We start from the raw sequence: 26,591 nt of genomic DNA on the forward strand, positions 1-26,591 counted from the left end.
CTCAGAAGCAGCTCTGAATGCTGTCACTGCGGGCAAGAAGGTGCCTAGTGCCTTTAACACAAAAGCCATTATGTGAGTCAAATAAACAGAAATTAGGATGCCCTACAGAATCTCTAACAGCCGGAAAAAAATCCGTTCTGCCTTGATGTTCTTCTAAGTCCAGCCTAAGAGTACAACCCTTGTTTCCTAGGCACTTGATTCCATTCACTGTAAACAATTAAGTCAGAATCCTTGTTTATTACATTCATTAATAACCACCAACCTGTCTTTGTGTCCTGAGGATTAACCAAGACCAAGATTTTGTGCTGCGGTGCGTCGGGGTACACAGCGCAAAAGCAAGCTGACGAAGCTTCAAGTTTCACCTGAAAAAAATAATAAAATCACCATTTTGTTCTGTTATCGTGGTAAGGGCCCAAAAAATTGCTTCACAATTAATCAGCACAAGAGTTACTGAAAGAACATGGTGCACAGAGGTTAAATTGACAGGATGGAGGCAACACCAAAATGGAAACCTCACTCTTTCCAAGCTAAACGAGGGAATCTGATGAAGGCCCTGTTTCTGTCTCCCACCCAGCAAACCCTCTCTTGCCCTCGCTCACCTGTCTGTCTTTCCAAGCAACAATTAAACACCTCCTCAGCTGACGCCCTTGTGGTCTCTCCTTCCATTCACTCCCTGCCCCATAAGGAATCCCCTCCTCCACGAGCATCCCAACCTCAGGCCCCTCCTGCAGAGCCAGCCTTGACCGTCCTCCTGCAGCCACTCTCTGCAAACAGCCTGGACAAGCCTGCATCTCAGGCTGCCCGTTGCCCTGGTTCGGGTCCCTGCGAGCCGTCTCAGGAAACGCACACCCTCTCTGGGCCTCACAGGCTCAGCTCGGGCTCCAAGTCAACACCAAGGTGGGGACCCTCTGGGCCTGTCTGCTTATGAACGCAAGGGATGCCAAGCAGTACATGCCAGGTCTCTGACGATAGGACTGTCCCAGAACTGTCTTTCCAGCACCTATGTGCCAAGCCCTCTTCATGGCCATCAGCCATCCAACCCACTGCTCCCAGCTCCCAAAGCAGAAGGGCAACACATGTCATTGCAAAGTCTGCTCTGAAAAGCGAGGAGAGTATAAGAAAATGAGAAAAGGACATAACGGCCGAGCGAGGCAGGCAGGCTGCTTGTAAAAGTTGACAGCAGGCCTCCGCGGCTTGAGAGAATTGTTTCTTAGCAAATCCTGAGACCCACACACATCTCAGCGCCCCCCCATCTTCAAGTCACCTTAATGCGCTGGCCCTCCACGGCAGTCACCTGAAGCCGGGTTCACTCACCAGACGGCCATCACAAGGCCATTAAAAACAATACATACAGAGCATTGTATCGACATGGAAAGATGCTTATTATAGACAATATTGTATTCTGAGTGTGATCTGAATATTAAAAAAAAAAAGAAAAGAAAAAAGGCGTGACCAGAAAGAAAACTCAATGGAAATATTTCAAAATGTTCACAGCAGTTAACGCAGGCGGTTTTGCTTTCTCTCTCCTTGGCTATAAGTCCCCAGTAGTCAGTACACATTGAGCATACACTATTCTACAATCAGGAAAAATCAATCAATGTGACTGCATTTTAAACATAAGACAATGTCAAGACTGAAAACAGAGTTGATTTTAAAAAGAAAAGGCCTTGAGGAAGACCAGAGTGATCATGGCTGTAGCCTCATCTTTCTTTGTCTTTTCTGTTTGGAAAAATTTCTCTGGGTTGAAAAAGAAAAAATCGCCAAAAGCAATGCGGAGGTCCAATATCATCCCAAATCAGACTATTTCAACCTGCTAAATGGTGGGAAACTGCTATCATTTTTAAATTAACTGCTAAAATGGTAGGAAGACCAGTGGTAGGAAGGACTTTTTTAGAAGAAGGAGAAGCAAATAGGTGGAAAGCCATTTCAGCATTTCTATCACATTAAAACAACTTAATTTTAGTAACTGCCTCATTTTATTGTTTTTGCTAATAACACTAAAACTATTCACTCACTGAGTGTACTACACTGGAGGTGGGTTTTTTTGTTTTTTTGTTTTCTTTAGTAATGTCATCCACAAATAAGTGTGAAAGAAAAGCAGATGACTGAAACTGCATCCTCACGTACTTCAGGGCTAGCTCCTGCATTTCACCACACTTCTCAGATTACCTAGCATTCACCACACTCCACCCAACAACCCTGCCACCCACCAGACCCCTGGCTCACTAAGAGTAAACCCCTAGCCTTGATCAAGAACTTACTTGCTTGCTGGATAACTGTCACTAGGGGGCGCTGAAAGCATGTTCGTACCTCCCTCGACATAACAACGAGGAATCACCCATAGGAGCTGGATTCTTCAGGAGTCGATTACAAATCAGCATCTCCAAAATCTCAAGGAAGCCACACTACATAAACTGTACAAGCCTTTGTTTTCATTAACTGTTCCAGAACAACTTCAGTGCAGCGAAATAAAACCCTGTCTTAACCAACTTCATCTGTCAGACAGCAATGATTTCTGGTATGAATGAAATCTTAACATGTATAAAACAAGAAAGTCTTATCTCTTTCAATAGAACAGATTCAAACCTGAAAGAAAGGTGACCAGCTTAGGTACAGCCCAAGAATCACATATTCTTTTTGCTTTTTTCAGGGTAGGGGAAAGGTCTTAAAAGTAACAACTTTTAAATTTCACCCACAATCCCACCGTCTTAACAAATAAACAGTTTTCATTCCTCTCTGTCCTCTTCCAGTCCATAGTCAAAATGCAATCTTATCAGTGCTAAAAATCATAATCGATATAACTTCATTCCAAATCATAAAATTTTTAGGAATAAGTTATAATAAATAAACTTAGAGACCAAAGACCAGTCTTCCTCTCATCTGAAAATGGGAAAACTGAGGCTAGCCAGGCACTACACACAGGATCTCATTTAATCCTCATAACAACAGTATGAGATAAGCACTGTTGTTGTCCCAGTTTTTGAGATGACTATAGCAAGACCAGAGAGGTGAAGACACTTGCTCCAGGTCACACAGCTATTAAGTGGTAGACATGGAAGATCCGGCTGGCTGACTGCCTTGTAGAACTGGACTTACCCTCAGGATTCCAGAATCCCAGTCCAGGATTGTTTTTGCTTTTCAAAGTGAAATTATTCTAGTATTCACTCTAGAAGGAATTTTTTTTTTTCATCTGTAATACTCTCACTAACATTCTCCTTCCTCACAAGTAAGAGTTTACAGAGCTCTCTACCAATGAGGAGGACCACACCTACCTGCTCTCCAGTGGGAAGAGAGAAAACCTCTGGTGAGCTCCGTGCCCCTTCCCTAAGCGTGGCATAGTAAGCCAGGGCCGCTTCCCCGTGCCCTGCGGGGTCATCTTCCAAAATATCCACCGGGTAAATACCTGCTGGGGGAAGAAGAAGGCAAAAAATGACATGAGCGCTACTCTTTCGCTGAAAGAGAAATCACTTCTTGAATGTTATTTTTTTAAGCAGCCAATTGAACACTTGCTTTAAAAATTATGTTCACCTATGTTTTTTTAAGTGAAAAAGAGAAAAAAACAGTGCACCAGCAGGCAACAAAAGAAAACATTAGACATTCCTGATGGCGGAGTTGGCACCAATCCCAAGGTGAAGCCTCCAAGCCCACGGCGGAACCTTCCTTTCTTACGCCCAAACCACCACATGGCTTCCCAAGTATTTCCCAGCAGGGCAGCCACAATGGCCACGTGTCCAAAGAGGAACCTTGAGAGCTGACACCAGCTGCTTAGAACCTTGATAACTTTGACAAAATCCAGCCTGAGTTATTACTTGCCCAGTTTACATTCACCATGAGGTTAAGATTTGCCAATTCTCCTCTCCTTGGGCTACTCTACTGTAAAAGAGTTCAAATGTACTTAGTTAATCTAAACTATAAAACTACTTGTGTAAACCTACATGTCTGTACACAGATAGACTATCGCATGTGTTAATCCCGGCTCCACTCAGCATCTCTTTCTTATCACACTTCCAGAGGAAAATTATATCCCTGAGTCATCATATGAGTTGATAGCATCCAATTCCACTTGGAACCAGCAGTTGGTTTTCCCTTGAGATGCTGGCTCATCTCTGACTGGCATTGCCCCAAGCGGGAGGGGGCTCTGTAGCCCCTGCCCTTCTGTGGACCCCACCTCTGATTCACCTCCAGGCCTCCTATGGTGGGGAGGGTGCCAGAGCAGCTGTCTCCCCCTCCTTCTCCCCGCTGTCCTCCTCCTCCTCTGCCTCTTCAAGAAAGAGAAGCCTGCACAGAAACTCCCACTGAGATACCAGCTTCCTGCTTTCCCTCCCAATCTCCATTCCTGCTGCCAGCCACTTCTCCAGCACAGAGACTGCTCTTAGCAGCAAAAAGTTGCACGTCTCCCGTCCACCAAGTTGACGTATGATGGGGTTTATGCTGTTGGTTAGTTAAAGTTGCACGTCTCCCGTCCACCAAGTTGACGTATGATGGGGTTTATGCTGTTGGTTAGTTACTGGGCGGTGTCCAGAGCAGCAGTGGACCAACCTCAGTCTCTGTGTGAGCCCCCGGCCCCGCCCCCACCTGCCATGGTGAAGACATCACGGGCACACACTGAGTGGCCAAGAGCTAGTAAATACCTCCCGCTAGTCAATTTTTTTAAACATGGGTGTGAAATTCGTGCAAAAAAATTACAACTATAAATGAACTGATACAAATGTTTCAAATAAAGACATGAAAAATTAACAGTCCGTTCAATGATGATGAACAAGTCAATGATGAAGCTGGGGGTCTCTCTGTCTAAAAAACGTTGTGCCTCTAAGTAGCAGATATAGTCTGCTGCAGAAGTACACACTTGTGTGTGTGTGTGGGGGGGGTGTTTTCTCTACACACACACACACATTCAACAAAGCCCAGGCTCCTTCTCACTACAGTGGGCCAGGAAGCTCCCAGCAACTGGTCAGACGTGGCCCACAGGCTGAACCCATATGCCCTCCCTACATCTTTCTGGGCCCTCCGGGTACACAGCCCAGAGCCAGATGGACCCAAGCCAAGCCAGATGGTTCCTTACTTAGGGACCACTTCAAACCTGTCACTAAACCCTCAGCCCGCATCACCTCTCTCCAGTTGTCCTGATGCTCTCAGTTCAAGGCCTCAGCATCTCATGATAGCCTCTGGCCTCACCCCCTCCTGGCCCCTCCTGCGTCTACCTGCCACTAATTAAAATAACTGCAGCAAGCTCCAGGATGCTGAGGGTGCCACACCTCTTACTTCACTGAGTCAGGCCTAACTCCCATTTACAGATGAGGAAACTGAGGCCTGCAGAGGAGAATGTTGGCTAGTCATGGCAACACCAAAGCCAGAAGGTCTGTCTGATTCCAAAATGCGTAAAACACTCAGAAAATGTTAGTGACCCCATCAGTAAGGTCTCCCCTACTTCAAAGACCCTATATAATTCCATGCTCCCTTCCCCTGCGGTACCCCCACTCCCCCGACCCTCCTGCCTTGCCATCCTCCAGGCCCACCCCAAACTCCAGCACTCCCAGGGCCTTCCTGGAGCCCCAAAAGACAAGGGAGCTGTGGATTGCTGAGTCTCCACCTGGGCCTCGGATGGGAATTAATACACCTTTGCCACCTCTCCCATCCTGCAGAGAGAGCCCCCTCCACACTTCAACTGGGCCTTTGACAGCGGTCAGCAGGGGAGGCAGCCTCACCCCCGACCACAAACGTGAGTGAAGTGCTCCCGCAGGCCCACTGAGTACTTGCTGCTCTCCTCACCGCCCCCAGCTCCCCCTACAAAGACCTCCCCCAGCGGCCTTCCCGTCCCCAGCACTTGGGAAATGTGGGTGGTTGTTTAGCTGAGCTGGCTGTTCCAACTGCTGATCATCCAGTTGGCCCAGTGGCTTCCCGCAGGTATGAAGAAAGGTGCGGTGCATGTTCAGATCAATTGGAGAAACACGCTGGGCAGTGGGCGGCCTCGGCCGAGGGGCACCGGACTCGCGCTGCACACTTCTCCCGTGGAAACAACTTCAACAGCCACCTGTCTCAAAAATGCCCTCCCCGAAGGCCATCTTAAGGAGCAAGTAAAAACCCCACCTCGACTTTGACTCTCTGGTGCTGGCCCTGTGTCTCTGGGGAGATGGCTGTCGGATCCAGGCCTGCAGCCCACTCCAGTGAGGTTGAGGGCGGACAGAGGAGCCTTATCGCCCCCCTCCTCCCAGCAACACAGGCACGAGCTGAGCCTCCTGGTAACACAGGACTGGGAGACACTGTAATCAGCCACGTCTTCCAGAGGAGCATCAAGAGGGGGTACCTCACTCAAGACCCCTGGGCCCAGAGGCCTCGGCCTGGTTCCCCTAGAGGCTGCCTCGGGTTGCCTGGCATGGGCTCTGGTCGTGTGTGGTCAGCAGACATGCACTGACTGTATTCTGCTCCTTGTAGACCGTGAAATCATTTCCCCCTGGGTGTGCTGCTGGGTTTGGGAGACCCCCTTGAAGAATCCAGAGGACAGTATCCCCCGGGCACCCTGCCCGCTCCTGGCTCTACTGCCTGGGAGCCCAGGGGTGGATTCCCAGCAGGCGTTCTCAGCACGAAGGCCAAGCCCAGCAGAATCCATCAGCCCCATCTTCCTGAGAGTCAGTTGGGCCTGCATCTGGAGATAAATAGACCCTCTGCAAAAAAGAATATCCAAAAATCTCAATATTCACACAACTACACAGCACCCACAATAGGTTCCCCTTTAAAACCTCCAATACGGGTGCAGACCGTGTGCCCCGGGGAAGGAGCACCCCACCGCCTGACATGCCCTAAGCTGGCTGGGATGCAGGGAGGCAGTGATCTGACAGGCTTTTGGGTTTTAATTCCTTCTCCTCCCTCTGGGGGAATCTGCCCCTCTGACATGGAAAATGTTTGGGTGAGCTTTCTGGAAAACTGGGTCGGAGTGGAAAAAGGAGCTGCGTTAAAGCAGGAGAGGGGAGGGGGCATCCAGTGCCGGCTGGGAGGGAAGACCCCTCCCCAACCTGGGAGGAAGGACACAAACACACACACACGCACACGCACACGCACACACACACACACACATAGGAAGGAAGCTCCCCGACCCTCCACCCACCCCCTACCCCCAACCGCAAGGGCACACTCAGAAGTAAACAAGTCTCGGGCGTTTTACGCACGCGCCAGAGGCCAGCCTGGCCGCCACACTTGCTGAGCTGGTGATGGAAGGCAGACTCGGGTAGGGGCTTCCAGATGTGAAATGCTAACAGGCTTTAATGGCCTGAACCGAACAGGAAATATTTTTCCAAAGCCAAAAGAATGTAATCTTTTCAGTACAATGTAAAATGCTTTTATGAAAAAAAAAAAAAAGGCACACAGTTGAAAGGATAATTCATTACAGACTGTAAAGAAATTGAAATCCCCAAATGAACCCCAAATTAAGAATTCACTTTAAGCATATGTGGGCTGGAGTCACCCGAAAAACAAAAGCAGTGGTACATCTTAAAGCATTCTTCCAGGGAAAATGCTTGAATCATTCAGGATCTTTGTACCAAAGCTTGAGTTTCCAGGGCTCCATGAAGGCCCATGACCCAGTGCTGATCAGACAGCCATGCTGATCAGTCAGGTCAGGCTTAATATTCCAGGGCTTTCCTAGCACTTTCTGGTCCTCCCGATATAAACAGCAATGCCAGTTAATGAACACTCTGAAAAAGATCAATGCTCTGCACTTAATCATTAATTCAGTATCACTTGTGGAATATTCTCTCCACATACCACCTCACCCCAAAGATTAGGAAAATTCTTTCATTCTAGTAAAGTGTAATTTTTCTCATATGGGACTATAATTACGAGAAATGTTAATAAAGGTATTTTAAATTTTACTAGTTTCACTTTTTAAGAATTTTGACTTTACTGAGATCCCCTGTCAGTAACTGCCTGGCATATGTCATTGGAAAAGCTGGCTGCAATCACTTATAATGTGAGTTGTCATTCTTTGAATTATAGAAAGAACTATTCTTGCTCATGATAATATGTGAAAACAATTTGAAGGATGCAAAATGATAACATAATGTGCTACTTTTATTTTTAAAAACTGGTTAAGAGTAGATCTCACTTGTATAGAATTTTTTTTTATGTTTGCTTTTCTTTATTTTCCACATAAGCTGTCTGGTTGTTTTCTTCACAAATTAATTTTCTTTTAAAAGGAAATTATTAGAAGAAGAAATCCTTATTATAGAAAAAAATCTGCTGAGGGAGGTTAAGTGCCTAATTCTGAGCTTAGCAGAGAACACCAGCCAAGGAGCATCGGAACCCAGGTGTTCTGCACACCCACGGCAGTAGAGCAGTGTCCATAGGGAGATTTCTAAATGCCATCTTGATGGCTCAGAATTCAGCACCAGAAATTCATCAGGGTCCCTGGTTTCCATGAGGCGTGCACTTCCCTGCACAGTCCGATCCTCAAAGCTGTGTGTCTTCAAAGCTGCATGCTTTAAGAGAATTCAGTACTCACAAATGCAAACTTCATCCCGACCTTCCAAATCATTCACCACAGGATGCCTTAAAACTGAGAACCACTCTTGAAGTCTGATTACATTTAATTAAAATTAAAAAAAAAAAAGAGGACCACCACATACAGTGAGAATATCTGCATTTGTGTGAGTGAGGCAGTGCCTGGTACTTAATATCAAAGAATCCAAGGTTCCTGACTTCCCTTGTATCATGTCAGCATTTTCGCATGTATATTCTGTGATACAGCTTCACAAGATGCACTGTGGAAGGAGATTTCTGAAGCCAGCAAGTTTGGAAAAGGGGACCTGCTGTGACACTCGGAGCTCACTACTGGGGTGGGGGTTCTATGCACCTAACTGCAGTCAGGACACAGAAATCCTGCAACAATGGAATTTACTTAATCCAGCATTTATCTCCCAAACTTACTTAACTCAGAACCCCCTGTCCCAGAACAATGACTGACAGACGACAAATGATATCTTAGAGAAGGGTGCTTGGCAGAATGTCACAGCAGGAGGACCCATCACTATCAGACAGACAGCAAACATGCAAACGCCCGGAGCTCAGGGACCACAGGAAAGGGGGCTGTGGTTTCGGCAGAGCAACCAACCCTCTACACAGAGGAGGAGAGAACAGAAGGTGAAGCAAATACATACTTGGATATTTTTGTTGGTTTTTGAAGAGCATCTGATTGCCAAAATATTCTTAGCAAAGAATTGAAAAAAAAAAATGTTGGAAGACAGAATGTAGAATATGTTAGAATTTCTGAACAGATGAGCAGAGTTGTCAGGGACCGGGGGAGGCGCAGGGAAGGTCTGCAGGTGGTGGCAGGGTAGGTTTCATTACCGGTAATTGACAGGGAGCCTGTTGCTCTGTTATCACAGATTTAGTATTGGCCAACTTGCAACTTGTCATTGCCTCGGCTGAGAATAAATCACTTGTCCCAAATCTAGGATGGTAAAATATGCAGATGACTTTATGTGCCTCCCACACAAAGATTTATGTAATCCTATTTGCTTTTAATATGAACGTCTCATAATCTGAGCATTGGTGTATCTTACTTTTAGTCAAATGATACCAAGCTAAAACTATTTTGCCCGCTGAATCATTCAAAAGGATATGAGGTGGCGCTGAAACAAACTGCTCTCTTTGCATTCAAAGAGGTGTCCCAGTTGGGGACAAATGTGGAGCCCTATTTGGGGCAGACAGGGGGAAATAGCATCTCAAATATCTGCTTCCTCATGAATGGTAATGGAAGACGGATCCTCACCTGACACAACTGCAGAAAGCTCAGGCCTGTCTCGCCCCTGAACTTGAGCCCCTCCCTCTCATGTAGCCATCATTACTGTGCCCAAATTGTCTAACCCTTACCAGGAAGGAAGAGGGCATTGGCACATGCTCAGGAGAATACAGAAAGCCTGACTCTATGTATCTTGAATTTAATTGACCAAGGACTTGTAAAAATACAAAACCCTAGTGTCAGTAACACTACCACAACATGCGGTGGCCCTGAAGTTGGTGGGAAAATCCTGGGGGGGCAGGCAGGGAGGGAAGCAATTGTCCAGCATGGAACCAGAGCCCTGAACCACACAGTACACACAAGCAGGAGAAAAATAACTCTTCGTCACCATAACGTTTTCACCCATTAGTCGCAGAATTACACTTCTCAGAACTTATATCCAAACTGTGGCTGTTAATGGACTTCATGAACTTCCTCCGGAAATCACATCCCTATATGTCCATCTATTACACTGCAAACAACAGTATCTCTAAAGAGGACCAGAACTGAGGGGAGGGTATGGCTCAGTGGTAGCGTGCATGCTTAGCATGCACGAGGTCCTGGGTTCAATACCCAGTACCTCCATTTAAATAAATAAATAAACAAATAAATGAATAAATCTAATCACTTCCCCCATCCAAAAACAAAAACAAAAAAATACATAAATAAATAAAATAAAGAGGGCAAAAATTGGGTTTCTATCTGGCATGCTCAGCCCTGTGCAAAGCAACAAGGAGAGCTAAAAGTCGACTAGTCCCCAGTGTCCACGACCCAGTTCCAGATTCAGCTGGTGCACCCTGGGTAAGTCCTCGGCCGCTTCACCTGGGCTAACGCACATGGAGAATGAATGGAGAAGAATGGGGTGACCTTAAACCTGGACAGTGATTGACTTACGGAAAATGCAGTCGCTTCCCAATATCTGGAAATGTGTAGGGACAGCTACATTTTCATAAGGGCACCAAACTTGTCTGTGTAAAAGTAGTAGACAAAGAAATACCTGCCAAAGACAAAGGCTTGCATCCAGCTTGGTACCAGCTCAGTTTCAAATTGAAGACATGCCTTCTGTGGATAAACAAAGTTCCTCAAGTACTAGTTGGGAGAAAAAAATATTAGAAAAACAGCGGTATGTTCTCACATTAAAACATACCCTTTTCCACCTTCTATTTGTGTAGTATTTTCCAGTTTACAAAGGGCTGTCACACTTTCTCACTTGTTTGAAACTTACATCAACCCTTTGAAGTGAAGAAAGAACAAAACACTAACCCTATTTTTCAGGTGTGGAAACACGTTCAAAAATGGAAAGTTGGTAATGGGGCTGAGACTCAAATCCAGATCTTGAGACTCCTAGCAGGGCCACCACCAGTTCACGTATGTGCTAATTTATATCACGTCAAAGCCCACACATTGCGTACCAGTACCAAACGGCAGCTAGCTAAAAATACCTGCCTCTTTAAGGCTGAATAATATTCCGTGATATATAAATATATACACCCCATTTTGCTTATCCATTCACCTGTCGATGGTCGCTTGGGTTGCTTCCACCTTTTGGCTGTTGTGAGTAATGCTGCCAAGAATGTGGATCTAGAAATATCTCTTCCAGTACCTGCTTTCACTTCTTTTGGGTCTAGACCCAGAAGTGGAATTGCTGGATCACATGGTAAATCCTATGTCAAGTTTTTGAGGGACTGCCCTGCTCCACAGTGGCTGCACCATTTGATCCTCCCACCAGCAATGCACAACGGTTCCAATTTCTCCACATTCTCACCCAACACTTGTTATTTCCTGTTTCTTGTTGGTTTTTTTTTTTTTTATAACAGCCATCCAAATGGGTGTGAAGGGTATCTCACTGTGGTTTTGACCTGTATTTCCCTAATGATTAGTGATGTCGAGCATCTTTTCATGGGCCTGCTGGCCCTTTGTCTTTGGAGAAATATCTATTCAACTTTTTTGCCCACATATTAATAATTTTTAACAACTACTTTGACAAGCTTATAAGAATTAAAAAGACAGACATGAATTCACAGAGAGGTAAGTGGCAAGGCTGATGTGCGCTAACTGGGCTACCTGCACAGGATTCAGCACACTGCCTGCATCACAGCACAGGGATGCCACCACTGTCCAGCTGAGCCACACTCCCAAGAAAGGTGGCTGGAGCTGGGAGGTGGCTGCAGTGCCAAGAGGAGAGACTGAGTGTGTACTGCCATTTGGTAAACCACTTTAAGGCTTAGAATAAAAAACTCTTACTCGTTTTTAAAAATATAATAGTAGTAGTAGCAACAGTAATGCCCTGAGGCCTCTTTGATACCTGCTCCCAGGGTCCCTGCGCAAGAGTGACCTCAGCTCAGAACAAGGGCTTCCTGATACCCTACAGTCCTGGGAAGATGCCTAATCAGACCCAGATCACATTTAATACCAACCCCACAGCAAAGGTTTGGGAAAAGTCTCTGCTGTGTTACAAATGCATAACATAAAGCAAGCATAGCCATCATTTAAGAACTTCCCTACTACTGTCAGACACTGTGCAAGGTGCTGGTCAGTACACTGGTGAAGAAACAGAGATAGCCTCTGCTCTTATAGAACTTATAGCCTGATCGGGAGACACAGAAACAGGTAAATATCCCCATGGTGTGGAGAGGCACGAGTGACAAGGGAGGCAGAAGACAGAGGGCAGGATGACCAGGGGAGGTCTCTCTAAGGAGGTAACCTTTAAGCAGAAGGACTGAAGAATAAAATGACCCCATACAGAGCAGGGTCAAGGGCCACCGAGACCAAAGGAACAGCCCATGTAGGAGGCAGAAAAGAGCAGAGGGATTCCAAGCGTTCAAGGGCGACCAGTGTGCCTGCAGCATGGCGGCCAAGGGAAGAAAGGGCAAGCATCCCAGGAAGTGAGAGCAACAGGACCCTGGCCAGGCCCCAGACTTCAAGTTTCAAGTACACAACAGGGGGCTGCTGAAAGGGCCCCCATCAGGGCATGATAACTGGAGTGCTGGTTACTGCTCCCTCCAGAATGCACCGTAGCAGGAAATAATGAGAGGAAGTGCAGGTTGAGTCAGGCAATGATGACAGCTAGGACTAATGACACAGTGACGACACAAGAGGACTAATGACACAGTGACGACACAAGAAGGGGATGGCAGGTTTGATTGAGCTGGATGTTGGCAGCACAGACCTGGCTGCCAGCTGGATGTGCAGGGCAAGGGGCCAAGCTGACCTTCTACTGTACCCCCTCCTCTCCACAAAAGGCAATGAAATTCAATTAGTGGCCTTCAAACTGTGACATATTTATAAACTAACACTGGAAACAGCCTAATTTCTGTTCAGATCCTAGTTCTTTCCAAAAGGGGGAAAACTGATGAACCTGCCAACAGAAGAGTAAAATGTACATTAGTCCAAAATATTTTCCTTGGGGTATTAAAAAGTGAACTGGTCTGAAAAGACAGATGAAGCACCCACAGAAGGATGCCACCTCGTCAGACCTCCCAACATCAGGCCACACAGGCAGTGAGGTTTGGGCATGAGGGCAAGAGCTTTGGGGTCATTCCGACCTGATTTTAAAAACCAACAACATAGGATGAAATAAACTGCCGGGAAGAGTCAGCACAAACCATAGACTCAGACTCACAAAGACAGCAGATATTGAAATTATCTAATACAGAAGGTAGAGATGTGAAACATGTTAAAAAGATACTTAAACAGGGAATGGAAAGAGCCAAGATTTTTTTAATTTTCAAAAAAAATTAAAAGGGGAAGAAAGTAGAGCTTCTAGAAATGAATGTCTTAAATAGCCAATAAACTGTAAAATATATCTGAAGAAATTACCTAAAATGCAGCACAGAAAGACAAGTGGAAAATATGAAAGGTAGGTTAAGAGAGATGGAGAGTAGAATGATGAGGCCCAGCAGTAATGTACCCGAAGTTCCAGAAGGAGAGAAAAATAAGGAAGAGTCAAGATTTGAGGAAACAGTGATTGAAGGTTTTCCAGAATTCATCAGACACCAATCCTCAGATTCTGGAATCCCAACCAACCCTAAAGCAGGAAGAATAAAGAAAAATCCCCACCTAAACATACTGTGGTCAAGCTGCAAACCAACAAACATGAAAAGACGACCATGAAAGCAGCCAGGAGGGAAAGACAGATCCTCGCAACAGAACGACTACATTGACAGCTGCCTTCTCAACAGCTACTATGAAAGCCGGGAGACAATGGAAGAACGTTTCTAAAGGATGAAAGGAAAATAACTCATCCTCCAACCAGCAGAAGTAACTTCCAAGATTGTGGGTGAAATAAAGAGCTGTTTAGAAAAACAAAACCTGTGTGTGTTTTCTATCAGCAGAGCCTCCCTAAAGTTATTTCTAACGGATGCCTATCAGGGGAAAGGAAATTGACCTCAAGAGGAAATTAGTCAAGAAGGAATGGGAGCAAAGAAAATGAGAAACATGTGGATAAAACCCAAGCCAATGCTGACCATACAAAACAAAAACATCTAATTTAAGGAGATTAAAAAAAATTGTAATAGAACTAAGGTGCTAATAACAATAGCACATAAATTAGGAAGGAAGTAACTGGGGTGAAGGCATGTTAAGGCTTTCATGTGAGTCCAGAGAAAGTTTAAAACTGATTAATTTTAGTATTAATTAAAGTTAAGATGCATATTAAAATGTCTGTTAGCCCCTAAAAGAACAGAAATATAGATATTAAATTTCAAAACAGGAGAGAGGAAAAAAACAGAATTAGAGCCAAGGTGGGGGGAAATCTTAATTTAAAAGAAGGCAAGAAATGAAAACCAGATGATCTGTCAATATTCATATTTAATTCTTACGACTAAAAAACATATTCATCAACAAGTTACTAACAATGGTTTTGCACAAGGACAGATTTTTATTAATGTCTTTACCAGGCATTTTAAAATATTTTAATAATATTTTTATTCAATTATCATGTATTCAGAAAAAACACAAAGCAATTCCTTTCCTTCTGCATAGCTTAAAAAAAAAAGTTTTTCCAAGGTGTTCTAATAGCTCAAATGTAGACAACACACATGCATTACAGAAATCACTTGTTGGAAAATCTAAAGGTCAAAATGAACAACCAAGTACAATTCACTGTTTGGGCATAAACCCACATAGATACACACACCAAAACTAGTCTGCAAAGGAGCAATGTCACAGAGCACAGTGGCGGGGGAGACAGCACTGTGAGCGGAAGTCTGAGATGGTGACATCTCCACCAGATCAACTTCTCAAGCACTTACCACAGAATGAAACATTCAGGGACTGGGGAATAGGGTTTATTTCAGCAAAATGCAATGAAGAAATGAATACAGCTTTCCCTCTCTCTGTCAATGGAATTTGTGAGTAGTGGTTAGAAACTCGGTTTCCAAGAAAAACACATTTATCTTAATTTCTGCAAGACAAGGAAACCAAGCCGTCTAGGAGGTTATGGGAGCTCCCCCTGTGCCCTCCCCCGGAGCCCCCAGTCCTCAGCCTCAGGCAGTTCCCAGTGGCCCCCATGGATGCCCTGCTTCGGAGGAGCAAAGAAGCATCGAAATGATTCTATGCCTTGACACACAATAATAGGCTTTGGTTTAAGCAGGAAACGAAGCTTGGGCACAGGGAATGCAAAGGGTTTGATGTGAGGGGGCCCCTAGTGGGCAGAGAAGGGGAACAGAGACAAGGCTTGATTACACAGACAGTGGCCTCTGGATTCATCAACACTGTGTGCCCTACCCCTACCGAAGTGGGGGCTGAACGCTGGCCTTGGAAGAGAAAACCCACAACAGAGGATGAGGGCACTAAAAGGCATGGAGTTTGTAAACCAAAGCTGGTACATCCTAATATGCATTCTTCAAAGGCCCCAGACCTTCAGTTGCTACTGACAGTCCCTTATGTGCCACCACACCCACCCCCTGACAATAACCCTGACTTTAAAAGTCAGGTGACACCAGGAGCATCTGACCAACAAACGTTTTGCCCTGAGGTCGCTTTCTGTACGACACGACCCAGCCGAAAGCACAGCCATTTTCTCTAATCCTCTGTTTGGAATTTCCCAGGGCTGAGCTACAAATAAGAATGTCATCAGGGGAGCCAGGAGCCAGCTGCTGTCAGGAACCCAGCTAAGGGCAGTCAGCCGGTCACCAGACTAGGGTTTCAAAGGTCGGAAAGACAACACCTCAGTGCCCACTGCCTTCCCACCGCCCAGCCCGAGTCCTGGCCACCCGGTCATTCACTCCATCCTGCCAGGCCACGGAGGTCAGGACACCAGCCCTCCCTGGCCCGGCCTCCTAGGGCAGAGACCCCCGTTCAATACAGACATAATACAACCCTTGATGTCTGGAAATGGGGGTGAACAAGGACCATCTATGGAATGGATACTATTAGATGGCAAAGAATCACAACCAACAGATGGGGGACATACAAAGTGCCCAGGCCTTCAGGAGGACCCACTCAGGACCCCACCTTCCCAGGAAGAGTGGGACCCCTGGAAAGACATTCCAGGAGGTGCGCTGACCAGTGGCACTCCACCCTGGGCGGGGCGGGGGGAGCAGGCCAGCTCGCATCAGAAGCCCCGAATTGGCTGATAAATATTTGTGGGGTTTTGTTTTTTTTTTGAAGTGTTATGTTAACAAGAGGTTGTCTATGAGGAACTGGCTCGTGGATTACCTTCTTGAGCCTCCATTTTGGTTGGGGAGGGACAGGTTCCTTTCTCTTGGGAGTCAAACCATCACCACCACCACCACCACCCAATTTGAATCTCAACCCTGCCGCTTACTAGCCAGGCAAGTGACTTCATCTCTGTGCCTCAGCTTCCTTACCAGTCAGATCGGATAATAATAGTATCTATGTTTACTGTTTGTTATGACGATCAATTAAGGTAATGCTTGGAAAGGGCTTAGAGTAAACTTAGCATGCAGTAAAGTGTTGCTAACGGTCAGTTTGTCAAAAATGCCTTCGAGGCTCCTCTACCTAAAAACGCCAGGGAAAAGCTGCCTTCCTTTGCTCATACAGCCACCTCAACCTCAGCCCTCTCCCTCTTCTTGTCCCTGCAAATGCTTCTGAGACAGCAGCTGTGCCTGGCCCCCTCAGAGTCGTGTGACAAGTCAACCCCGTCCCTTCTGACCCCTTCCTTCCCCCTGACCCAGAGCAGCATTCTTCCCTGGCACCCCTTGTCACCAGGCCCTGCCCAGGGGCTTCTTTTTACTCTGATCTCTCCTCCTTCGGGTCTCAGCCTCAGTTCCTCAGAGCTTCTTCCTCCCTGAGCCTCCAGGCTGTGTGTTCAGCTCCTCTCCCCCTCCCATCTCCCCAGGGGCCGCCCTCCCCAGGCCTCCATCTGCTCTGCTGGCTCCACTCAGTAACAGGGATCCCCATCAGAGCTCAGGGCAGGCAGTGGCTGTTCTAGATTCCTCCTCTGGTCCAGAGTCAGTGTTTCTGACTTCAGTGTCTCCAACGGGAAGATCCAGAAATATTCTGAAATCACTGTGTTTGGACTGCAGCACATTGTCCCCCTCCCAGAGTCAGTTCCCTTAGTGGCATCGCCACTGTCCCTGTTCTCCCAGCTCAAGCTTTGGGGTCATTCTGGATTTTCCTCCTTGCTTGCTAGCTTTCTTGTCTATAAAGCTCTGCTTTATTACCAATGCAAACTGTCCAGCACCTAACTTTTCTAAATTGGAACACTAACCGACTTCCTAAATGGAGATCATAAAATAGGTAATTCTCACAAACGCTTCCACTTCCTGTGTAAACAGAAGGGAGGGGGGCAAAAACAAAGGGCCTTCTCCAAGTTGACTCAAAATTGCACTAGAGACCCAGCGTTAGGTCAGCTCTGATGGACACAAGGTCTCATCTGACCCTGACGATGCAGGTCAACTCCTTATTTTACAGATGAGGGGAGTTCAAGGTAAAGGATGAGCAGAGTAACAGAACTGGGCCATGTCTGATTTTCTTGCTCCTTTCTACTACACTCCAAGCTGAAATGACAGCAACAGATGGTCTGGTGGAACCTAAGACGGTCTTCAGCATCAGGCAAATTAAAAACACACACAAACTCTTGGAGAGAGAGAGAAAGAGAGAGAGAATGTGTGTGTGGCCCTGGGGCATGTCTTGAATTATGGAGGAAAACCCCCGCCCAGACACAGCAATATTGGGGAACCTCATCTAGAGTCAGAGGCTACTCCCATGAGAGTGTCACATGCCTTTTCCCTACATCTCCTTGCCAGAGCTAAGTGGGGACTGGGATGCAGCCTTATCTGAAAGCACAATTCTGAGTTTCATGCTTCCTTTATGCTAAAAGAAAAAGGACTCCCACATAGGCATGGTTTGCAGAAGCCCTTTTTGGAAATGGGCTATCAAAGCTTGGGCAACGGTTCAGCTATGCAAAACTCCAATCCATTAGCATCCAGCACATGTGGAAATGATTAATGTGCAACTGCTGTGTGTCATCTGGGCCATCAGCAACCATGAAAGCCACAGCAAACGCTGAAATAAATACAGGAAAATCCTTAAACTGTTTAAGCCAACTACACTTTTCCAGAAGATGAAATTACCATTACTTTTCCCACTAAAACGGAGTAGAAGGATACACAGCTCCAAGGCACTCGCTGGGAGGAACTCTCTGACTCAGGGTACTACTCAGAGAAGGAGAGGGAGAAAGCTAAACGGAGCAACTTTGTGTGCAGACTTGCTAAGTGTTTAAAATATATGAGCTATTTCTGGACAATAAGTCTCCAAGTGGGCAAAATCTTCACTTTGCAGGCAAGGAAGATGATATCAAAGGAGCAAGTCACTTTTTCTTCTTGCCCCGGGTCTGGTTCTCAAGATTCTCAAAATGGCAACAGCACTCAAGCTCCACAGCCCCGACGATCAACTTTCCAGAAAGGACCACAGAAAAGTTAAAAAAACTCAATAGTATTTCTTCTAAAACTAGAGACAAAACCCTTTCTCAATCTCTAGACCAATGAAAAACGTTCTGAGGAATGTAGCTAATCCAAACACGTGGCCACCTTCTCTCCTTAACTCACTTAAATCAGGGGGAAAACAACTCAAAGTCAGCTTTTGAATGCAAAATAAGAGTATAAAAAAAAAAAAGAAAGAAAGAAATTCGTTGATGTCTCCTAATAAAAGACAAAGGAGCTTCTGTAAGACTGACTCTTCCCTTACAGAGATGTGTGGTGGGACAAAGTGGTCAATCTGCTATTTGACTGCATGTGGGAGCAGGGCTGTGGCTGCGCGCCTGGAGGGACTGGACGTGTAGGGGACAGGAGGACCCGGCCAAGGCGCCCTTTCAGCTGCCTGTCCCAAGAGGGAAAGACACTTTCTCGGCATCCAACGCCCCTACGCCTGCTCCCATTCAAACAGTCCCTCCATTGCAGGACGGGTGGAAACCCCGTAGGGGATTTGTCCCACGTGAGTTAAGGTTCAGGAGTCGCACGGTTTCGCCGGGTTCTCGGGAGAGGCGGCCAGCATGGGACGCACGGGAGGTGGCGGGCTCCGCGGCGCTCCCGCCAACCCAGGCTCCCCAGCTGGCCTGCTGGGCCGGGGACCGCAAGTCCGCCGCGCACAGGGACCGGGGCTGGAGCCGGAGCTGGCAGTCCCCCAGAGGGGGCGACAGGGGCCCGCAAACACCCGAGCCGCTTTACTCAGCCCTCCCCACCGTGCGGTTCCCATTTCACAGACAAGGTCACCAAGGCTATGGGAAGGCACGGGGCTCGCCAGGTCAGGCCGGGAAGGAGGTGACCAAGACCTCTCTGGGGCTGCCCCTCCCGCGGGTGAGCGCCGGAGCCCCGCGGGTCTCGCCCCCGACATCCCAGGCCGCCCGCCATCTCGTTCCCTGGCGGCGACAGGTGCGCGGCTCGCGGCGCCCGGGCGCCAACTCCGGGGAAAGTTTCCCTGGCCCCGGCGCGCTGTTTACGATCTCATTTTGCAGCGCGGGGGCCGGAGCTTTCGGACCTGCCCAGCCATTGAAACCCGAGACGCGGGGTGGGGCCCGCGCGGCCGCCGGCCAGGGAGGCGGGCGGGCTCGGGGCCGGGATGGCCCCGGCTCCGCTTACCTGCAGCTCGGCGGGTGGCCTCCGCCTCCATGCTCCGGTTCCCGCCGCCCGCGCCCCGCTGCCTGCTGCCCCGCCCTGCCCACTCCCCTCCTTTCCCCTCCCCTCATCCTCTTCCCTCCCCCTCCCCCTCCCCGTCCTCCGGGGCCGCCCCGGCCCCTCCCCAGGCCTGCCGGGTCCTGGGTCCCCACGGCTGCCCCGCCCTCTCCGGGGGTATCCCTGCCACCCTCCCCCGTCCCCTGCCCCGGGGCCACGGATTTGCTGTCCTCTCTAGAGACTCGACTCCCTACACAGTTTGCAAAGCGAGCTCGCCACCTCCTAGGAATACTTATTCCTCTTACTCCGGTTGGAAGAGAAGCTGTTCGCAGCCCCCGCCCTCGCCAAGTGCCCCGGGCCTAGAGTTGGCAACCCCCTCTCTGAGCCCCTTCCCTCTTCCTTCTACTATTTCTAGTCCTATGAACAAGAATCGCTTGTTTATTATCCCTTTTCAAAAATTTGCACAGTCGAAAACCAGCTCAAAGACAATGAATGGAACCCATAACGGAGGGCTTCCCGGTATGTTTTCTGCCCATTTCAAAGTCTTTTCCGTTTTTGGTTTTTTTTTCCTGACAACCGTAAAGTGCTTTTTCTGATATAACTGATAACTTTATTTATTAAATGATCAAGCTTGTACTCACTTAAAATATCAAAATTCAATGAGAGGCAATTGTTTCTCTAGTATTTCTTCTTGGCCTGTTTCAAGGTGTTTTCTACGGGGGAGGTGGGGAGCAGGGGTGGTTTTAAAATGCCAGTGGCCTTGGAACCTAAAGGCCTGTGGTCAGTCAGCTGGCACCTTCACTCTTAGGTTGGCAGCTCTGTAGTTTACCCTTCTGGACTGGCTCCCTCAAGCTGCATCCTCTGCCCCCAGGATGGGTCTAGAACTCATTTGCCCCTCTTCTCCCTGCACCCCAGCAAATAGTGGCTCGGGGGAGCCTCCCAGCTACTACCCACCATGCAGCCACTCCTTAGGAGCAGCCCCTATCTGAGGAAGACTGGGACACCCCATGCAGAGGATGAAAAATGGCCCCAGTGCTGCTTCCATTTCACGTTGCTTCTGTGTGTATTTACTGTGTCCCAGAGCTGGAGGATCCCCTGAGAGCCACCCTGAGTCATCTCCAGTCAGTCTGAGATTTCATTTCCTACAGTGATGAAAACACAGAGGTCCTTGGGTGACAGCATTCAGGACACTTAACTCCTCCAAACACTTTGTTTTCATTCAACACATACTTATTAGGCAGTGAACAAAATGGACAAAAATTTGCTCTGACAAAGGTTACTTTCTGGGCAGGAGTGGGCAGGAGATAAAGAAAACAGAATGGTATATTAAATAAGAGCTAAGGAAAAAAACAGAAAGGGGATGGGGGTTTACAGCCTTAAATGAACTGTTAAATTGTAAGCTGTGTTGGACAACATTTGAGCAAAAACATGAAGAAAGTGAGGGAGTTAAACATGTGGGAAGGGAAAATGTCAATGGCTACAGCAAGTGCAAAGGCCCTGAGGTAAGACTCAATCTCTATTTTGACCCCGGAGCCTTTGTTGAGCACCTGATTATTGGGGATGTTACTTAAGCTGTTGGCACATAAGGCTAAAGATTTATTAATCTCTGCTGTTACTTTTAAGTTTTTGTGTTGTTTTTTAAATTATGTAGTACCCAAATACATGTTCCAAGAAAGAAGGAAAGAAAGAAAGAATTACAGCCTGAAAAGTTCCTGTTTCTCATTTAACTCCTGTTCCAAAGTCAGAATTTAGTCAAATACGTCCTCTTTTATAGTTTCTGGGTTTTCTGTCTTGCTTGGGGTGGACTGAAACCACCCCAAAATTAAAAATAAGCTCTTCTATATTTTCTTTCAATATTTATATTGTTTTGGTCTTTAGATTTGAATTTTAAATCCAACTAGAATTTTTTTATGTAGATGGCCTAAGAAATAGATCTAGCTATAGCCAATTGTTCCCACACCCTCAAATGGTCCATTCTTTCCTTCACTAATATGAAGTACTTCCTTAATCATATATTAACCATCTCGTTTTATTAACCATTTTACTATTTCTACAATAACACTATTTTAATTACCAAGCTTTATCACAAGTTTCAGTATCTGGGAGGATAAGCCCTCCCTTATCAAATAGTGCAACGAGCTAATTAAGGAGACTGGGGTTTGACTGAGATTGCATCTAGTTTTGAACATTAATTTACAGGACAGTAACATCTTTAAAGTTTTGAGTCCTCCCATCAAAGAATATAGCATACCTTGGTTTAGTTGGGTCTTTTACTTTTTTTCCCCCCAAAGTTCTACAGGTCTTACAGATGGATTTCATACACGTCTTGTTTGATTTATTCCTACATATTTCTGATATTTGTTGGCTACATTGAGTGGCTCTTTCTTTTCTCTAATTACATTTTCTAATCTGTTATTGATGGTATATAAGAAAACTACAAGCTTGAGTAAATGCCAATCTCACATCCAGCCACATTTATGAAGTCTGATAGCTTCTAAAGTCAATTATCACAGAACTAGGTAGGCAATCAGATTGCCGGTAAATAAGTTGTCGGATTTCTAAACCTTCCTCAGACCTACTCAGTCACATGGCACTCAGTTCTAACACCAAAACTGCCTTTGAATCCAACAAAGAAAAAAAAGAAAAGTATTGTTTATATTTAAATAGGGGGCCTGGAGTGTGTTTTCAGTGTGGTCCTCCCTTCCTTCAACCAGGAGGCTGTTAAGCACTCTGCTGCATCCTCCATCTGGCCTCATTTATCTACACAGGCATTTCCTCAGTGTTAAGAACACAACTGTTCTAACCATTCCCAAGATATTTGTGAACTTTGAAAGAAAAATCCAGTATGTAAACAATAGGGCTAGCAAGCTACTGGATTTTAATAAATAAAACAATTCCTGTAGCTGCAGTTGTTGCTTTTCAGTTGAGAAGATGTGGTCCTTTAAAAAAAAAAAAATCGAGACTTAGCAAAAATCAAAGAGAAAAATATAAGAAGAAAAATAGAGGCAAAATTTTCTCCTACAAAATGTAAAGAAAATATTACCCGATGATGTATCACAGCAAACTGCCAGAAAATTTAAAACATTAATTTTCAAGCTATTCATTCATATTTTGTAGATACAGTTATAAAAGCTAGTATCTTTCTATACCAGTTTCCCATGGAATGCTGGTCACTAACATTTTCCCTGATTGTTTTAAATGGTTTTAAATGGCTGTTTCAGAAAGTTACACAAGTCTCAGTTGCTTTTTTCAAGTAAGTAAATGCTATAAGCATTTGAGAGCAAAGCTTTAGTAGGAAGGTTAAAAATATGAATATATAGCATCTGAAACCTCCAAAAAACTGAAGTATAGCTTCAAAAGCCTTTCTCACCTCGGTCCTGGAGCCAATTCTCACCTAGGACAACCAGCAATTGCATATAGATGGATGAGAAAAAAATTTAATTGATAACTGCTTCAGTGAGATAATTCCACAGTGGTAAAAGTCATAAATACTATCATTTTGAAGACAAAAATGCCTGCCACATTTATTCAGAATGCACTTCTAATTTAACTCTGGGTGAACCCAATGAAAAAAGGGAAAGCAATGGCTTTTTTGAGGGAATATTCTGAGCTACTTAATCTTTGTTTTGATTTTAATTAAAATCTACTCATTTAACTATCTGACTGAAAATTTGTTCGTCTATATCACAGGGTCACTTTATCACCAGCCGGATCATGTTCCTTACAGGAGAAACTTGTATTCGAGGGCAGGGTTTGGCAAACTGTAGTCCACAGCCTCAACCCAGCCCACCGCCTATTTCTGTGCACCCTGTGGACTAGAATAATTTCTACATTTGTGAATAGCTGAAAAAAAATCAAAAGAAGAATAGTTTGTGACAGGTGGTTGGTCATTATAAGAAATGTGAATTTCCGTTAGATAATACTCGGTACTAAGCCACGCCCATTCATTTGCATATTACCTATGGTTGCTTTCAGGATACACCAGCAGGGCTAAGTCACTGTGACGGAGACCACGTGGCCCACAACGCCTGAAATATTTACCATCTAGCTGTTTACAGAAACTGGGTCTCCACCCTTGTTGGACTATTAAGCTGAAACGGCAAAGTAACAGGGGAGGGTGAGTCCCAGAAGGAACCTTAGAAGAGTAACATTTTGGGAGAACTTGTCAGTGCTTTGACAAGAGGCAGTCTGGCTAGAGTTCTGTTTTATGGTAAAGTAGCTGATCTGGAAGCAGTGATGTTTGACATAGAGGAGAGTTATTATTATTTATTATTATTATTATTATTGTAATCACCAGTACTTCTTGCTGATTGATTTATTTTCTCCATCTCCCAAGAGGAATTTGGCCAGTTTGATTGCACCTCATTTATGTCAAGTGTACGTATTCGTTGTAAGAGGTTTTTTGTTCTGCTGTTTGTGTTAGAGACAATAAACAAGCCTTTTTAATCCTTCTTCTTGCTTAAGCAGGAAGTCACAGCTTGCCAATAAGAAATTTAAAACAAATCCCACAACGTTTTATGTTTGGTTCAAAACAAGAACTATTTTAGGTCTTGGGATACTTCATCTTGGCAACCCCACGTGTCCTCCCTGGTGAGAACACGTGCGCACTGCTGCTTGCTTTCCGGTTCACTGGAAGGGGGTCGCACCTTGCCCTCTTAATCCCAGAGTCAAATATGATTACAAATATTTTCCTCCCGGGACCCTAACTTGTAAGGAAGATCACTGTACTTTTTCTTAAAGAAGACATCTCTCTTGAGTTGCCTTATTTGTTCCCAGGCTTAATATATTTCATCGGCCTAAAGATTGTGTCTGACTTCGGCAAGTGTTAGAGACCATTTGTTTTTACAGTGGAAAAAGAAATAAAAGTGCAGATGTCGGACCTCAAAATCCATACTCCTCTGAATTGTTCTCATTTTCAAGAATGAGAATGTGTTTGTGTGTGTTTCCCCAGGGCGGGGACAAATACACTCACAGACATCTCACTGTGGCAAAGTAAAAATAGCTTATGTCTCTCCTTTTTTTTTTATTAATTGTGGAATTAGAGGCATTTTTAGGACAAAAGAAAATAAGTGAATTATGGGAAAGTGAAAATTCCAGGACATACTCCAGATGCAGTTAAAACAGAAATGGCTAATATCAAATCCTGAAAGAAAGTAAATAAAATTTGCAGCTTCACTATCAGAAAAGTAGCATTGTTAAAAACAGGCAGTCTTAGCAGTTGAGGCGTCTGGAGGCATGATATGTTAGCATCAGTAAACACAAGTTAGATACCCAGACCACGTTAGTTATGCTGATAACAGAGTTTGAGCTTAGCAGCAACCAACTTTACAAATATGGGCATTTCTAGTGACCTAATCTCCTTGTTTATAACTGTGATGGACAAGCAAAGCTTTCTTGGTACAAGGACTAGATAAGTGACATGAACCAGGGAAGCTGTTCCCCAGAGGAGGGTGGAAAAAACATCAACAGTGAGAATATGAGAAACTGGTTAATTGCCTTCAAACTTGGATTTTTGTTTTGTCTACCTTTGTCTCAAAATAAGGTACAACGCAAAGCCTTCTGCATCCCCTGCAAAACAAGGTGGCCCCAGCTTCCCAGAGCAGCCAGGGAAGGCCACTGGGGGCAAAAGCCACTTCCCACCTGTTCACTGCTGTAAATAAGCTTGCAGCCCACCCCAGGGACCAATTAAAAGGAATGGCTGTTGGTTCAGTGTCCCAGGCAGGCATCAGGTGGAGTCTAGTTTCTTGGCAGTGATCCCAATTCAGTATGGGTGGCGGGGGATACTGTTTGTTTGTTTGTTTGTTTTATCAGGGAGCCAATTAAGAAGATGGAAGCATGAGGTCACACCCTCTAATACACAGCACTCTGAATTTGGGGAAGCAGTGTGATGCTGGAGGGGTTCTACTGGTTTCCCCCAGATTCATGGCTACGCCCAGGTAAGGAAAGAGAATTGTGGTTTTTGTACCTCTTATTAGACAGCTTTTGTAAAAAGTATTTTTAATTTAAAAAGTTTTTTTTTTAAGTAATATATTCTGAAAGGTCAAGATGCTGCATAACATGGCTCCTTCACTAGAGGAACTAACTCCAAATGTTATCTCTTTAGTTACTCTGACACAATTAAAAAGGAGGGGTAGGGGAGGTATGGTAGAGCCAGGTGGCATTGCCAAAGCATTTAGTGGTGCAGGTAGTTAGTCAAGCGCCCTGTTAAGCACTGGTGGCAGGCAGAATGCGGGATGGTGAGAGCACAGCCTGGGAAGCCAGCGCAGACACTGCTGGCCATGTAAGCCCCCCCACCCCCACCCCCGAGCTGAGGGAGGGCTGGGGACAGTAGCTGGGGATCAGTAAGTTTCCTTCCAGGAAGCGGTACTGTGATCATCCCCATTTAGCAGCAAGGGGAAACGGAGGCACAAAGAGGTTAACTTGTCAGAGGACGTACAGCTTACAGGCAGGTGAAAGCAGGTGCTTTCAGCCATCACTTTTAACTGTAAGCTTCATCTGTGGTTTTGGTTTCTTTTTCCTTTTTTTTTTTTTTTTTAACATATTTTGCAGACTCAGTTTCAAGAGCTACCAAATTTCATCAAGTCAAAGTCTAAACAAACAACTTGTAGGGTCACCCAACATCCTGACTTGCGGGAACTGTATAGGTGGTTTCAGCACCTTTTTAGCTCCTACCACACCCCACCCCGCCCCCGCCCAATCCCAGAAACCCCTTCGGTCCCGAGCAAACCGGGATAGTCGGTCGC

At 45.8% G+C, this 26,591-nt stretch overlaps 1 protein-coding gene across 2 annotated transcripts in view; it reads right to left on the bottom strand.

Moving 5' to 3' along the window:
* Window positions 1-19,921, bottom strand: part of FAM169B (family with sequence similarity 169 member B) — a 67,227-nt gene extending 47,306 nt beyond the window's left edge. Inside the window, exons 1-3 of one of the 2 annotated variants that reach the window (XM_032468963.1) lie at window positions 19,816-19,921; window positions 3,273-3,403; window positions 263-362 (exon numbers count right to left, since the gene is read on the bottom strand). In XM_032468963.1, the coding sequence (XP_032324854.1) occupies window positions 263-362; window positions 3,273-3,403; window positions 19,816-19,846 (262 nt within the window). In that variant the 5' untranslated portion in view covers window positions 19,847-19,921. Of the gene's footprint in view, window positions 1-262; window positions 363-3,272; window positions 3,407-19,815 lie in introns of both variants that reach the window. The other variant, XM_032468962.1, reaches the window with a different exon arrangement.
* Between the last annotated feature and the right edge of the window lie 6,670 nt (window positions 19,922-26,591).

This window comes from Camelus ferus, chromosome 27, assembly GCF_009834535.1.
Source record: "Camelus ferus isolate YT-003-E chromosome 27, BCGSAC_Cfer_1.0, whole genome shotgun sequence".
Classification (NCBI taxonomy): Eukaryota; Metazoa; Chordata; class Mammalia; order Artiodactyla; family Camelidae; genus Camelus; species Camelus ferus.